This window comes from Nematolebias whitei, chromosome 5, assembly GCF_014905685.2.
Source record: "Nematolebias whitei isolate Nwh7 chromosome 5, NemWhi1, whole genome shotgun sequence".
NCBI classification, from domain to species: Eukaryota; Metazoa; Chordata; class Actinopteri; order Cyprinodontiformes; family Rivulidae; genus Nematolebias; species Nematolebias whitei.
The window spans coordinates 43,510,744-43,525,878 of NC_056502.1; the positions used below are offsets into that span (position 1 = coordinate 43,510,744).

The following is a 15,135-nucleotide window of genomic DNA, read 5'->3' on the forward strand; positions in this document are numbered from 1 at the left end:
GTGTGTGTGTGTGTGTGTGTGTGTGTGTGTGTGTGTGTGTGTGTGTGAAAGCACAGAGTTGGTACACTCTTGCAGGAGATTCTCCAGAAGCCAACCGAACAAACTTTGTGTAATTTTCCGTGTCTGTGCAGACGTGTGTGAGTTTACCTGGAAACACACCGGAGGTTGTGCAGCATCATCATGAATCTCTAATAAAGGCGTCTTGGGGGCCACAGAGAAGTCTATAAATACCAGCTTCATATGAGTTCTCATTATGTGGGCAGAGCAGCTACATTTCAACAACACGCCATCAAACATGGAAAAACATGCTAATGGTAAGAAAACAGGACACTTGTCTGTCTCGTTGTTTTGTCCAACTTTAGACTTTTTATGATCTCTTCCATCAACAGAAAACACAAGCAAGCTAATCAATATATATATTTTTTTATATATATATATATATATATATATATATTGCATAACTTACACAACCTAATCGAGTGGATTAAATTAAATGAAATGCTTTATTGAATTTACTCTTGTTTCTGTGTTAAGTTAGTTCAAGTCAACACAGGCTGCTGCAGCAACGTGACACTAATTTTCCTGCAGTTCTGCTGATATTTTGCTAAACAAAAACTGGAAACAAATATTTAAAATATAAGATCCAACACTTCAGCTGTATTTCTTAATTATTGCCATTTTTGCTCAGTAACTAATTTTCTGCACCCATTAAACTTTAATCCTGCTGGGTCTTGGAGGAGGAGCGTGTGTGTGTGTGTGTGTACAAAAGTATATAACAACTAAAAGACCATGTCACTGAGGCAAGTCTGCACATGTGCACTTCATGTGACTCATCTTTATCTTCCTCAGACACTGGTCTGCCTGTGTGTGTGATTGTTAGCACAATATCTCATGAATGACTGGACAGATTAGAGTAAAACTCTCAGAACGTAATCACTGATCATAAACCTACAACAGATTCTGTTTACATTCAACCCATTTCCAGATGTTCACTACAGCTGATTGGCCTTAGCCAACATAAAATTACTTATATATTTACAGATGTTGAGCTAGAGTCTGGTGTGGTAGTAGCTGAGAGTCATCCTCAGATCTCAGCTGGAGCACCAACATATCTTGTGAGACCTCACAACATTGCGGCTGTCTCCTTCATTTATCTGCAGAGTGACAGGCCATTATTTATTTATTTATTTATTTTAAGAAGCCATCATCACAGCTCTGAGATTTTTTAAAACCTCTCTTTCAGAGTTGAATTCAGCCCAAAGCCCTGCGACCAGGTCAGAGGAATGCTCTTCCATCATCGTGGACGACGTTCCTCTTAACGGCCCGGCGCTCAGTGCTCTGTCGTGGGACAGCTTCATTCAGCAGTCCATGGAGATCATTTTAGAAGACGCGGTGAAAAAGGCCACGGATGTCAGAGAAAAGGTAGAAAAAGTCCTTCCTTCCTTCGTGCAGTGAAGTGTGCCACAGCTGACTTTATTCCTGCTGACAGGTTTGTGAGTGGCGTCGCCCCGAGGAGCTGAAGAAGCTGCTGGACCTGGAGCTGAGAGACCAAGGAGAGTCTGAGTCCAAGATCCTGGAGCGATGTCGAGACACCATCAGATACAGCGTCAAGACCAGTAAGTCCATTCTTAATGGGCTGACTTTAGAGCACCACACTGACAAAAACACAAGCTGGATCAGTTTTGTTGCTCAAAAATGCTCAACCAGCCCATTTGCTATACTGGGCGGGGACTTTTAATAATCCCACTTCAGCATGTGTTGATCAGATGTTTGACACTCACTGAAAACCACGAGCTGACATGCATGTTGTACTTTACATGGTAGAGAAGAGAAACCATGCCGTGATGTGACCCCGAGTTCATTTACTGAAGACCTGCAGGACAGATCCATTGTTGACGTTTGTGAGATAATATCTTTAAAAGCATTCAAAGTAACTGCAGTCTGATCAGCTGGACCTCCGTCGCTCCTTACTTTACTTTAGAGACCGAGAACATTTAGTGTGAACTTTACAATAACTGGCTTTTTAATCAAGAACTTGACGTTTTTGACATGAACGAGCAACTAGAAGTGTCCAAGGACTGATCACACTCTGGATGATAAACTTGCAGCTAACAGAAGAGGTCAGGTGAGGTAACGTGCAGAAGAGCAACACTGTGTCTGCTAAAAGTTACAGCTTTCTTCTTATTTATTTGTTTATTTGTTTGTTTATTGTAATTACCAGAATATTAGTAGCATTTAGATCGTTACTGAGGGGCATTTAAACTGATCTGACGTACGTGGAAAATGTGTGCTACTAAAAACACACCCCATTCCAAAAAGTTGGCCTTGTTTAAAGTTTTATCCATCCATCCATCCATCCATCCATCCATCCTTCATCTTTTACGCACTTCTTCCATTTTTGGGTCACGGGAGTCGCTGGTGCCCATGTCCAGCAATCACTGTACGAGGGGCGGGGCACACTTTGGACGGGTTGCAAGTCCATCACAGGGACACATAGAGACAAACGAGACAAACAACCATCACTCTCTCACTCACCTAGGGACCATTCAGAGTTACCAATAAGTCTAACATGCATGTTTTTAGTCTGTGGGAGGAAACCGGAGTACACAGAGAAAACCCACTCATGCACGGAGAGAACATGCAAACTCCACCCAGAAAGATTTTGGGTCCAACCGGGGATTGAACCCAGGACCTTCTTGCTGTGAGGCAACAGTGCTAACCACTGAGCCAAATGATGGCGAATGGTCCCTGTCTAGGACTAGGTGTTAACTTTGATCCCAGGTGTAACTGAATGTAACTAGTGGCTCATTGTTTTTATTTTCATCACTTGCTGCTGAAGGTGAGAGGGCAATAAAAAATGTGCATCTTCAAATGATTACCTTTGAGTTGACAGTTCAAAATGGCCGCCACAGCTAGGTGAGCTTAGCAAAAACAGAATGCAGTCAGTATTACAGATACACAAGTAAAATGGGATGTGGTAGTACTTTGTAGTTGAGATTGTTCCCCAGCACATATTTATTGAAGATTTCACCACTTTTGATCTTAATCTAAAAGTCTTGTATGAAAGGTAACAAACAAAACACGTCATTCTAAGACTCTTTCCTTGTTCTTATTCTTCATGGTGAATACATACACATATAAGGTACTAGTACATGGGAGCAGTTTGAGTAAGAAAGTGACCCGTGTTGTTTGCAGCCCACCCTCGTTTCTTCAACCAGCTGTTCGCAGGGATGGACCCTTACTCTCTGGTAGCAAGCCTCATCACTGAGACCATCAAAACCAGTGTGTGAGTCCAGCTTTATAATGGTGTTGCTGTCCAGATGAACTTTTTTATGCCCTTAGGCAGAAATGTGGGTGGGACAGGTGAAGCACCCACACCTGGCTCCACCCTCATTTGATCCCTGGGTGCTTTAGGTACAAGACAGTTAATGGTAATGAATGTTTAGTTTTCATTTAAATTTGAAACAGTACATTCGACTGTATCTTAAGGAATAACCCCCCACCCCCACCCCACGCCCCATATACTGTGTATATATATATATATATATATATGTATATATATATACATATATATATAAAGTAGTATCTCTGCTCCTGTTTACGCCTGATGGTTAAAAAGTTGCTGATGTAAAATTGTGCTAACACTTTCCATCAGCTACACATATGAGGTGGCACCAGTCTTTACTCTCATGGAGGAAGTTGTGCTGAAGAAGATGATTGAGATTGTCGGCTGGGAAGATGGAGGAGATGGGATCTTTAATGCAGGTATGTAACCTGTTGGGACAATCACGAGTCCTTTTCATTTGTTACAGTCAGAAGCAGATAGTACACGTTTCAAACTTTTAGAACGTGTACAGCTTCAGAAAGGACTACGCTCTCTGAGTATCACCACTATGACAGACATTAAAACTAAGAAGTAGAAATAGATTTACTATCAAGTATATTTCTCGAGAAATACAGTTGAATGCACCTTTACCTTTTTATGCACCAACCATCAGAGTTTTTTCTTCTCAGGCTGGAAAAAAAAAGTCTGATAGGAATTTTGTCGCCTCCAATTCCCACGTGTCCCGTTTCACCACTTTGTGTCTGTGTAAACAGATCTCCCTTGTAAATGAGTCTTCTAGGCTCATTGGGACTTGTCTGTCTAAATCAAGGTTGAATGAATGAATTTATGAACCGACTGTCTTTTGGAGTCCAGTGGAGGATGGCTGCCACGGCTAACTGAAGTTAGTCAACTTTACAAACTTTCTGCTAGAATGTGGTGTAGCCGTCACCAAGACCCACTCCAAGTGTTACTCACTGAGCAGTATTTTAAATATAGTTTTATCAATAACTTCATTATTGGCTGAGAGTCATTCAACACATTCTCTCAGTGAGACATTTTGCATAAAACTGCATATACAACACATCACTGGACCTCTTGTCGTCAGCTTGACTCATCAGGTCTTCATTGGTGCTGCTTAAATAACCTCTAGCATAATTTCAACCGTCCATCGTGTCACACTTTAGTTATTTAACTTGTAAACAGTTCAATTCAATGCTTTTGAGTACAGCAAGAAAGGATCCTTAGTAGCACCAGAGGTACTTGTATCATAGTTTGAAAACCATGACTCCATGGTGTCATAACCCACACTGTGATGTTGTTCAATGCTTCACATGCTGCTTTTTGTTTTCTTCCTAAGGTGGCTCAATGTCCAACTTGTATGCGATGAACCTGGCCAGGTACCAGTACTCTCCTGACATCAAAGAGCTCGGACTCTCTGTGGTTCCACAACTGGTCCTGTTCACCTCACAAGAGGTACAGTGTTGTGAGGTTTCACAGCAGGAAGTTGCTCTTCTTTCATCAAAATTAAAGAGTTGGGTGAAAAATTGAGTCACTTCAAAGAGCAGGTGGTCTCATGATCCTGCTGGAGAATGTTTTTAGAATCGACTCATAAAAACACAGATAAGCCTGACTTTTTATATTTAATTATTATTAAATATAAAATATGTTGTATATTACTATTACTATATTACTTATTATTTATAAAATATATTATTATTACTTTTATGATTTCATTTTATGCTTTATTTAATGTTTATTAAATGTTTTAATATTAAATAGTTATTGTTGCACTGGGGTCTGAGAGTAATGTAATTCCAATCCTGTGTATGTCCTGTTCATATTGCAGTTTTGACAATAAAGTGACTTTGACTTCTGACTTTGACTTAATGTTGGTTCATGCATTTTAGTAAATTATTTTTGTTTCATCTCTTTCAGTCTCATTTCTCCATCTCTAAAGCAGCAGCTTTAATGGGAATTGGCACGAAGAATGTTTATGTGGTGCCGTCTGATAAAAGGTAAACCATCCATCGCTTGCTCCACTAGTTCCCTCTCTGTGAACAGAGAATGTTTGAAGAATGAATTCTTACCTACATTGTTAAACATAAAACAACCTGAAGCTAAAAACAGGCAGAACTTTTCCAAGAGGCAAAGATTGGCTAAATTATAGCCAAACCTTAAATTAACAAACTCACAGCTGAAAGCTCTAATAAGCACAACTGTAGCTAACACTCTTCCTGTGGGTCCACCCCCACCTGCAGGATCTGCCACGTGGGTTGGGTGCATAGTACCATGGGTGGCAGCCGAAAGCCGAGGTTTTTGCTCCAACCCAAAGGTTTTGACTCAGCAAAGCTGGCTCGAGACATGAGATGTCTCCTCTCTGACGGGGAAGGAGCCTGAACTTGTACCAACTAGCTACAGTCAAGCTAACCTCAGTTTTCAGTGTTTAGCTGGAACCAGTCTCCTGGGGAGGGACAGAACTCAAGTGTCTGGCTTGTGTGGGCATCAAAGGCCCCCGGCTTGGTGCCTGTGTGTTGAAGGTTCCCTCTGTAGATGTGAGGCTAGCTTCGTGCACCTTTGGGTGAGAGGAAGGGTTCTGTTTATGCCTATGTTCCAAATGGCAGTTCAGAGTACCCAACCTGCTTCTAGTCCTTAGAGGGGGTGTTGGAAGGTGCTGCAGCTGAGGACTCCATCACTGAACTGGGGGACTTCAACGTCCACATGGGTTACAACCAGTGGTGTAGTCTACAGTTACATCAACACCAGAGGATCTGTGGTTTGAACCTGTTCGCTCCACACTGGTTTGTCATCATATTTATTATCTGCATCGACTTTATGTCTATATTCTGATTGACTTCATTTTGTATGTTGCTTCGTGTGTTGCCTGTTGTTCTGTCTGTACAGCACTTTGGTTGGCCTTGTAGCTGTTTTAAGTGCTCTATAAATAAAATGGTATGGTGCAGTTTTGTAATGGGTATACTGTGCTTAGAAACCAAAGTACACAGGTTAGTACAATGTAATCGCCAATTTATTTTGATTAAGTATATTGAACTTTTCCAAATTTCTCTGATGCTTTTATTTGAATAAATGAACAACAAACTTTGTACAACAGTTGGCTTTGTATTAAAAACATGTAACATGTGAATTTATAGTGTCAAAGCAAAGCTCTGCATATGAAAGATTGTTGTGGAAGCGTTTAACTGCTGTTTAACATATCAATGACATGTGCCTAATCATATGTCATGTATCACTGGACACTTTTTAATGCGTATACTGAAATTCTTAAGCTTTTTAGTGGGTATACTCTGTATATCTGAGTATCACGTAAACTCCACCACTGGTTACAACAGTGTGACCTGGAGGGACATGACTGGGAGGAATGGTCTCACTGATCTGATCCTGGTAGGAAGAATTCAGTGAGGCCACGAGTAAAGTCTCGACTGAATCCCTGAAGACTCTGACAAACATCAGGAAGCTGCAGTTAGGGAAGAAATGTTTTAACAACACTTTTTATAGTGGAGGTGGAGCACTGTTGACCTCAACCAGTGATGATGTGCAGTGGTAGAAGAAATACTGTGGACCCTCTGAATCTTACCAGCACACGTTCTCTGGAGGAAGCTGTTTGGGGTTGATCCGTCCATAACCACGACTGGAGTTGCAACGGTAGTTTCAAAGCTCAGTGACGGTGAAAATCTGTTCACGGGTAATAAATCACAAATACAAGAAGTCAAAGCACACAACTCCTGATAGAGCTGACGCTTTCATACATGATCAGTTACATGAGAACAAAGGATGCGCAACTAGTTTGATTACAAATAATCTACAGAAGAAACAACGAACAGGAAAGTTTGCACATTTAACATTTTCACAATAATAGCCACTTAATAATAATAATAATAATAATAATAATAATAATAATAATAATAATAATGAATTTAATTTGTAATGCACTTTTCATTAACAAAAATCTCAAAGTGCTACAAAGTACAACTAAAATCAATGATAAAAATCAACTAAAATCTGTGATAAAATCATGTGGAGGCAATTTGCATGGTGTATAATATTTTGTACTCATGTGCTAAAGTTTAAATTTATCAGGCAGTGAGTGCATTTGTTCATTTATTTCCCATTTTAATTGAACGATCAAACTGAATATTGATTTTTGTGTGTCTGCTAGAGGGAAGATGATTCCTTCTGCTCTTGAAGAGCAAATCAGATCTGCTAAAATCAAGGTGAGAAGGTCTATTTTGTAACAGGTTTTGTTTTCTTACAGTGAAAGTGTTCAGAGACAGATGAGTCACTTGTGTGCATGTGTGTTCAGGGAGCGGTTCCCTTCATGGTAAATGTCACAGCAGGGACCACGGTACTTGGAGCGTTCGATCCTATCGACAGTGTAGCAGAAATCTGTGAGAAGCACAACGTTTGGCTGCACGTGGATGTAAGTTCAGAGATTTAATTTGTTCTAATCACACGTCATCACTAAGACTCATCCTTGTTTTCTCCTTTGTTTTCCACAGGCATGTTGGGGAGGAGGAGCGCTCATGTCAAAGAAGCACAAGCACTTGTTAAAGGGCATTGAGAGGTAAGAAAAGATGAGAATGTGCTTTCCTGTGCACAAAGTCAAAGTATCTTCTTAGTTTCGAAGAAAGCCAGCAGTTTCTGAAGACGCACTGAGCCTCTGCTGATTTTTAAAGAGCCAGCTCTGTCGCCTGGAACCCTCACAAGATGCTGCTGGCGAGTCTGCAGTGCTCAGCTTTCCTGCTCAGAGACAAAACGGTAAGAGGAGAGGCATGCAGGAAGTCATTTGTGTTTGATGGAAAAAACTACACGACACAGAGGCTGGAGATGCAATCCTGGCTATTGTGCAAGATAGTTTCACAATCAGGCCCACCTTGAAGCAAACAGAACTCTTCCCTGGTAAACAGCTCCGAGGCTCAAGACAGAATTAACTGGCTTCCAGGATGAACAAGTGGCTCAGACCTTTTCATGCAATGGTTGCATGATATATACTGGTGGCCATTCTAAAGAGGATTTCTGTGTAAAAGTTAGGAAGAAATATTACACGTTGTAGAGAGCTTTTTGAAGGACAGCTCGGAGAAATATAGTTTTAAAATGAGATAATCAGACTGTCAGCTGACCTATGGCTTGATGTCAAGAGCCCAAAGACGTCACTTGTTTTGGCGTTTCAGACGTGCAACACTTCAGTTTTCTTCTTAAACAGAAGGCGACAGACAAAACACTAACACGTGGTAGGAATGGCAAGAAGAAGAGTCGTGCACAGGAAGTACTATTTTCATTTAAAAGCTAAACGGTATCCGCAGATCTTGGAAGTTTTTGTGGTTTATGAGGTTTCTGTAATGACTGGCCCTTCCTGGCTGTCGTTCAGTCGTAGGGATGCCTGTAGACTCTTGCTCACAGGTTCTGCCCACCTGCTCTTCCTGTTTATCCTGCTTGCACTTCACACAACAAATAAAATCAATGGGAGTGTGTGACGGGCCCAAATGACCTAAACTATTTTACAATCACACATACTGTACTATAACTATACATATATAATGCTCATGTATACTAAACGACTGTACATGACCCAGTAAAGCAGATAATGTCTTCCACAGTGTTCCTGAATGTGTCAGTCATCCTTGGTGTTGTGTTTCTTCAGAGTCTCCTCCAGCGCTGCCACTCTGCTCAGGCCACCTACCTCTTCCAGCAGGACAAATTCTACGATGTGAACTACGACACAGGCGACAAGTCAATCCAATGCAGCAGGAAGCCAGACGTCTTCAAGTTTTGGCTCATGTGGAAGGCTTTAGGAACCAGAGAGCTGGAGCAGCGGGTGGACAGAGCCCTTGCCATGGCCAGGTCAGTCGTCACACGACAGATACCTCTGAGAGGCAGGATGATGTTCTGTCAGTGCTCATTCACCTGTGGTTTGTTCTCACTTCAGTGACTTCTGATCCCAACAATGTGAACTCATTTCTTTGGGTCAGTTTGGTCTAGTCAGCTGGTACACACTGCCCTCTGGTGGTCATTCATCCAAATGATGCCTGTTTTGAGTGTACACCAGAGATTTCCATGATAAAGTTTAATTTAACACTGAACTCACACATTTGTATTCTGAAGCAGCTTATTTTTATATTATTTGGTTTATTGAGAACATAAAATAATTCCTTTAACAAACTATTATTCCTATATATATCTTTAACACTGTATTCAGGGCTAATAAGCATTTGTGTTTCTGCACCGTAGCCTTCTTTACAGTTGACAGTAATAAGTCCTGATTCGGACTCTAAATGTGATTTTACTTGCAGGTATCTTGCAGAAGAAATTAAAAAAAGAGAAGGTTTCCGTCTGTTGATGGAGGTTAGTTTATTAAACTGTCATATTAAACCTCAGATCTTTACATCATTGTGTTGTTGAAACGTTTATTAAAGTTGCATTTTATTTTACTTTACTTTATTGTCATTGCCATAATAACAACAGTTATGGACAGCAACAAAATTTTGATGGAAAATCATACATGTACACATTAGTAAATTAGTATATAGTGGTCTGAAAGAAGTTTGCAAGGTGTAGGGATTGTGGTGTGTTTTCCTGGTGTCTAGCCCCATCTTGTGTTGTGGTTATGTGGTGTCCTTATCCTTAGTTTCTGTCTTCTATAGGGTTTGTGTTTTTCCTAGTGTATGCCTCCATCTGGTGTAGTTTGTCTGTTCCTGCACTCCCTGGTTTCCTAGTTTATCATTTCCCCTGATGTGTTTCAGCTGCGTGTCCCCACAGGTGTTTTGTCTCGTTAGTCACTGTATATAGTCTGCGTCTCTGTGTTAGTCCTTGCTCCTGGCGTTGTATGCTGTCCACTGGTGATGTCCTGTCTGCGCCTTGTGTTTCATGTAAATTTTGCTGCCCAGACAGCCATTTGCTTTCTTGTTAATAAATACTCTATTTTATATCTCATGAGTCTGCTACTGCCTGCATGCACCATTGGGTTTACCTTCACCACCTGTTTATGACACAACATTCTGATGATCAGTGTAAACACAGATAATAATACAGCATCTAAGGTCAGGATAGAAGAAGGGAAAACTGTAACAGCCAGATGTTGAAGGGGTAGTGGTTGGTTGCTGCAGCAATGCAATATCCATTTCACAGTTCTTGTCATAATGAGATTTGAGATGTAAGGATAGTGGGCGGGGTCACAAAGAGATGTTGTTTGTTTAACAGTTTTAGTTGTAATGTAGATAGAAACGTGTGTTTATTTTTCTTCTGCAGCCTGAATATGCAAATGTTTGCTTCTGGTATATTCCACCGAGTCTAAGGAACCTTCCTGATGGACCAGAGTTCTGGCAAAAACTGCACAATGTAAGGTTTTAATATATTAAATTACACTTCAGTACTAACCTGACTTTTGTGCTGGCTAAGGTTTGCCCAGCATGAATACAACTCTGTCGTTTCTCATCTTAACATGAGATCTCAGTCTGAGCCTCTGGTGTTAAAGGCGGTGGATGAATGAAGTATTTTAAGAAGTACTAAAAACAAAAATAATTTTTGCTTTAAAGGTATTTTTGGTTTTGCAATTTTTAATTTGTTCATGAGCAACAGTGGCAGCACTGTGGAGCAGTTGGTAGAGCTGCTGCCTCTCAGCAAGCAGGTTGTTCAAATCCCGGCTGGGGGTCTTTCTGGGTGCAGTTTGCATGTTCTCTCCGTGCATTGTGAGTTCTCTCCAGGTACTCCAGTTTCCTCTCACAGACCAAAAACATGCATGTTAGACTGATTGGTAACTCTAAATTGTCTCTAGGTGTGAGAGAGAGAGTGAATAGTTGTTTGTCTCTATGTGTCCCTGTGATGGACTGGAGACCTGTCCAGGGTGCCCCCTGCCTCTCACACAGTGATAGCTGGATCTGGGTATCAGCGACCCCACAACCCAAAAAGGAAGAAGGAGGTAAAAGATGATGGATGGATAAGCAACAGTTCTCTAGTTTTTTCCAAAGGCTGTTTTTAAAGTTAAGTTTTAAAGAGGACCTTGAAGGTACCAAGTTTTCGTTCAAACCTTTCATCAAGTTAAGTCTAAAAGAAACATCAACTCCTGAAATATTCATCATTGTCAATTGAAGTGTGGTTGTAAATTAAAAGTCCCATCAGTGGCTCTGCTGTGACTTTAGTGCATCAGTCTGATTACATCTGTAAAGAATCTGTTTTTCACTTGTTCTCGTGATGAACGCAGGATTCCATGAAGGATGGCACTTTGCCTGTCTTCTTGCTTGCCAAATGAATGTTGAACAGAAAACATACAATTCAAATATTTTATTGAAAGTGTGCTCCTCCTGCAGAAAACCTCAACCACTTCACCTCTTTTGTACATCACAGAAAGAACTGGGACACCACTACTTTAAACATTATAGAGAACTTCACCCTAAAGTAAAGATTCTTGTAGTCAAGGATTGATTTTATACATCTAAAATTAAAAGTGCACCATTCCTTGAAGGAATGCATGTTGCCTGCTGCTGTTCCTGATAGATAAACTTTGAAAGTCACACTAAGCACATTCTTGATTTTGAATAATCTGCACATGATGACTCTCCACTACTACCACAGCTGCTGGTTCTTGAAATACACAAGCTGTTTTTCTCTTCTGCTATTGTAGTTTATTAATGTGGTGGTTTCAGATTTGTCTTTTAAAACCATATATATATCTTGGGAGATTGCATTTTATGTATACATATAAAAAAATTATACACCAAATTCACCACAATTTCTGTAAAACTGGCGTATGACCATTTATGAGTTGACCGAGGTTGATTGGGCGTGGCTGCCATCTTGAATGTGGTTGACTCCAAAATATACCACTAAGTTTTTTTTAAAATATAGTTGTAGTTGAACATTCAATTATTATTTATTAAGTTTGATTAAAATCTGTCCAGTGACTCGTGATATATTTTGCTAACACACAGACAGACAACTACGCACGCGTGCACCCCTCACACAGACACACACACTCACACACACACAGGTTTTATAGTGGCGGGCAGTAAAAGTGATTTTTCAGAGTTTTGCTGTTTTTATTTTCCTCGTGTGCTCGTTGAATATTTATACCTTAGATGTGAGCGTGGTTAGTTATTGTGCTGAATCCTCCCTCTGCCTGTAGGTGGCCCCGATTATCAAAGAGCGCATGATGAAGACTGGCAGCATGATGGTGGGCTACCAGCCCCATGGGGGCCATGCCAACTTCTTCAGGATGGTGGTCATCAGCCCCCAGGTCAGCAGGCAGGACATGGACTTTGTCCTGGATGAGATCCACAACCTGGGAAAGGACTTGTGATGAATCATTGTTGACTCTGAATTAATTCACTCATCTTTGTGAAGGCGCTTGGTGTACGAGTTTATTTTTATTAATTTATCTGTACTTTCATCTGGAATCTGTTGAAATCTGTATTGTGGTGTTTTCAATGAATTGTTCTGATTGAAATCAACTCTCACATTCTACACGGCATTCTGCAAGCAAAGCAACGTTTGCACCAGCTGTGTGAACGCTGACTCAACACTATGAAAGCGTTGAGCACATCGAGGTGTGGAACACTTCAGTTTCAACAACTTTAATTTGGAGTTGGCCTGAATTTTAATAATGCAACACTGAATATGAAATGCTTTACTAAAACCTTGAGTAACTGAATCTAAATGGTCTTTAATTTAGTCATGTCATCTCTTTGTTCACTTAAAATATCACAATCTATGGGGTGATCAAGGGGTGTTCCACAAGGATCTATCCTTGAACCATCATTTTTTACACACCTTCAGCACAAATTCAGTAGGTTCAAAAAGTAAAATGAACCCACTTCGCTCAGTAGATTTTTGTTATATTGCAGTCTGACACTGCAACCTTTAATACGTTTTTTCTCAATTTATTCTCAGATAAAACCATTAATATATCACATTTATATATGTATTCAGACCTTTTGAAACAAAACAACAAAAGTGGACAGACAGGACAGAAAACCAAACTGAGTCTGTGTCATGAGCCTGTTTTTTTATTTTTTAAAGATTTTGTTTATTTGTATTTAGTTACTTACTTAGGGGCGGCTGTGGCTGAGTGGTTAGAGCAGTCGTCCTCCAGAGCAAGAGTTGGGGGTTCAATACCACCAGCAGTCACATGTTGAAGTGTCCCTGGGCAAGACACTGAACACTTCATTGCCTCTGATGTGTGTCCCATCAGTGTATGAATGATTAGTCTTTGTAGAGATCTAGTATAGAGCTGTATGAATGGGTAAATGAGGCACAGATTGTTGTAAAGAGCTTTGAGTATCTTGATCAGATAGAAAGGTGCATGTACAGTACATTTACTGTACTTGGGCTATTATTTGTTGTACTTCAATATTTTCACATTCAGTTTGTTCCAGTTTGCTCATTTTCCCAGTCACTGGACATTATTTCCCTCAGATCTCATGATCCATTGTTGTTAAAAATGGACAAAGAACATCCACATTTTTTAATTGAAGACAAACTTTGTTTTTTGGGTGCGGCCATGTTGTTTTTTGAAGCCAGACTCTGCACATACTTAATGATTTAAACACTTTAATGACTTAAACACAATTTTGCATTGAATATTTAGTCACAGTTCTCTTTTCTGTAGTTTAATGAAATTATAATGAAAAAGTAAAATGAAAAATACCAACAGTAACAGTTTAACAATTAAAAAAAAGTTATTTGATTCTGAGAGTAAAATTTCATTCATTCAACCTTTATTTATACAGGTTAGTCCCATTGGTAGCTTTCAACACCAGATGATCTGTGTTTTGATCCTGTATGCTCCATACTGGTTTATCGTCATTATCTGCATCGATTTTCTGTCTATATTCTGATTTACCTCATTTTGTATATTGCTTCGTGTGCTACCTGTTGTTCTGTCTGTACAGCACTTTGGTTGGCCTTGTCACTGTTTTAAGTGCTCTATAAATAAAATGGTATGGTATTGAGCCTCAGGGACTCATTTACAAGAGAGACTTGATTTTAACAGAGTGATGACAACAGTTTACAACAACAACAACAACAACAACAACAACAACAACAACAACAACAACAACAACAACAATGACAACAACAACAATAGACAATCATCAAGGAAGCATACAAATTGAGAATACCAAGTGAAAATAAAATGGTATTAAAAAATGTAACAACCCCCCCTGCTAAGTTGCAAAGCAGTGCAGAAAACTAAAAACAGGAACATGTCTGCATTGGTTTTTCCCAGGAACTTAACAGATGTTTGAAGTCACTTAGAGAGGTCATGGTCGAGTTTCAGTTCTTTTTGTGTCATAGCTCTGCTCTCTGTCAGCTCCTCTGTCATGCTGCACACTCAGTAATCACTCAACTCATGTCACCTGTCACCGCTCATTATCCCACAGCTCCACCACCTGGTCCAGTCAGTACTTAAGCTCACTCATTCCGCTCAGTCTGGGCCAGATTCTCTATCCTGTCTCATCAGCAGTAGACTTTCCAGCATTCCATTGATTGACTCATCACGTTCATGACCCTTGCCTTGACCACGACCACGCTTTTGCCTCAGCCCTCGTCTGCTTTTGCTCATCTGATCAGGTACCGACTCATGCTCTTGTTTTTTGACTCTCTTTTTGGATCACGTACTGGATACTTCTGCTGAACAACTGACTTCACGGTATGAACTCTGCCTTTCCCTTCTGACTGTTTTTTGGATCACGGATTAAAGGTCAAGCTCATTCTGTATCACGGACTTATCCTTATCCCTGAATCTGATTCCCACAGATTCATTTCCCCAATTAGTCTCTTTCCCCCTGCATCTACTAACCTTT

General features: G+C 40.2%; 1 protein-coding gene across 1 annotated transcript in view; it reads left to right on the plus strand.

Moving 5' to 3' along the window:
* LOC119410410 (acidic amino acid decarboxylase GADL1-like) overlaps positions 1-12,632 on the plus strand; it is a 21,100-nt gene extending 8,468 nt beyond the window's left edge. Inside the window, exons 2-15 of the mRNA XM_037677322.1 lie at positions 1,244-1,422; positions 1,490-1,616; positions 3,196-3,286; positions 3,656-3,765; positions 4,683-4,798; positions 5,261-5,340; positions 7,500-7,554; positions 7,644-7,760; positions 7,840-7,904; positions 8,017-8,098; positions 8,982-9,181; positions 9,631-9,682; positions 10,586-10,675; positions 12,459-12,632. Coding sequence (XP_037533250.1) covers positions 1,244-1,422; positions 1,490-1,616; positions 3,196-3,286; positions 3,656-3,765; positions 4,683-4,798; positions 5,261-5,340; positions 7,500-7,554; positions 7,644-7,760; positions 7,840-7,904; positions 8,017-8,098; positions 8,982-9,181; positions 9,631-9,682; positions 10,586-10,675; positions 12,459-12,632 — 1,538 coding nt within the window. The remainder of the gene's footprint in view (positions 1-1,243; positions 1,423-1,489; positions 1,617-3,195; positions 3,287-3,655; positions 3,766-4,682; positions 4,799-5,260; positions 5,341-7,499; positions 7,555-7,643; positions 7,761-7,839; positions 7,905-8,016; positions 8,099-8,981; positions 9,182-9,630; positions 9,683-10,585; positions 10,676-12,458) is intronic.
* Positions 12,633-15,135: the final 2,503 nt, after the last annotated feature.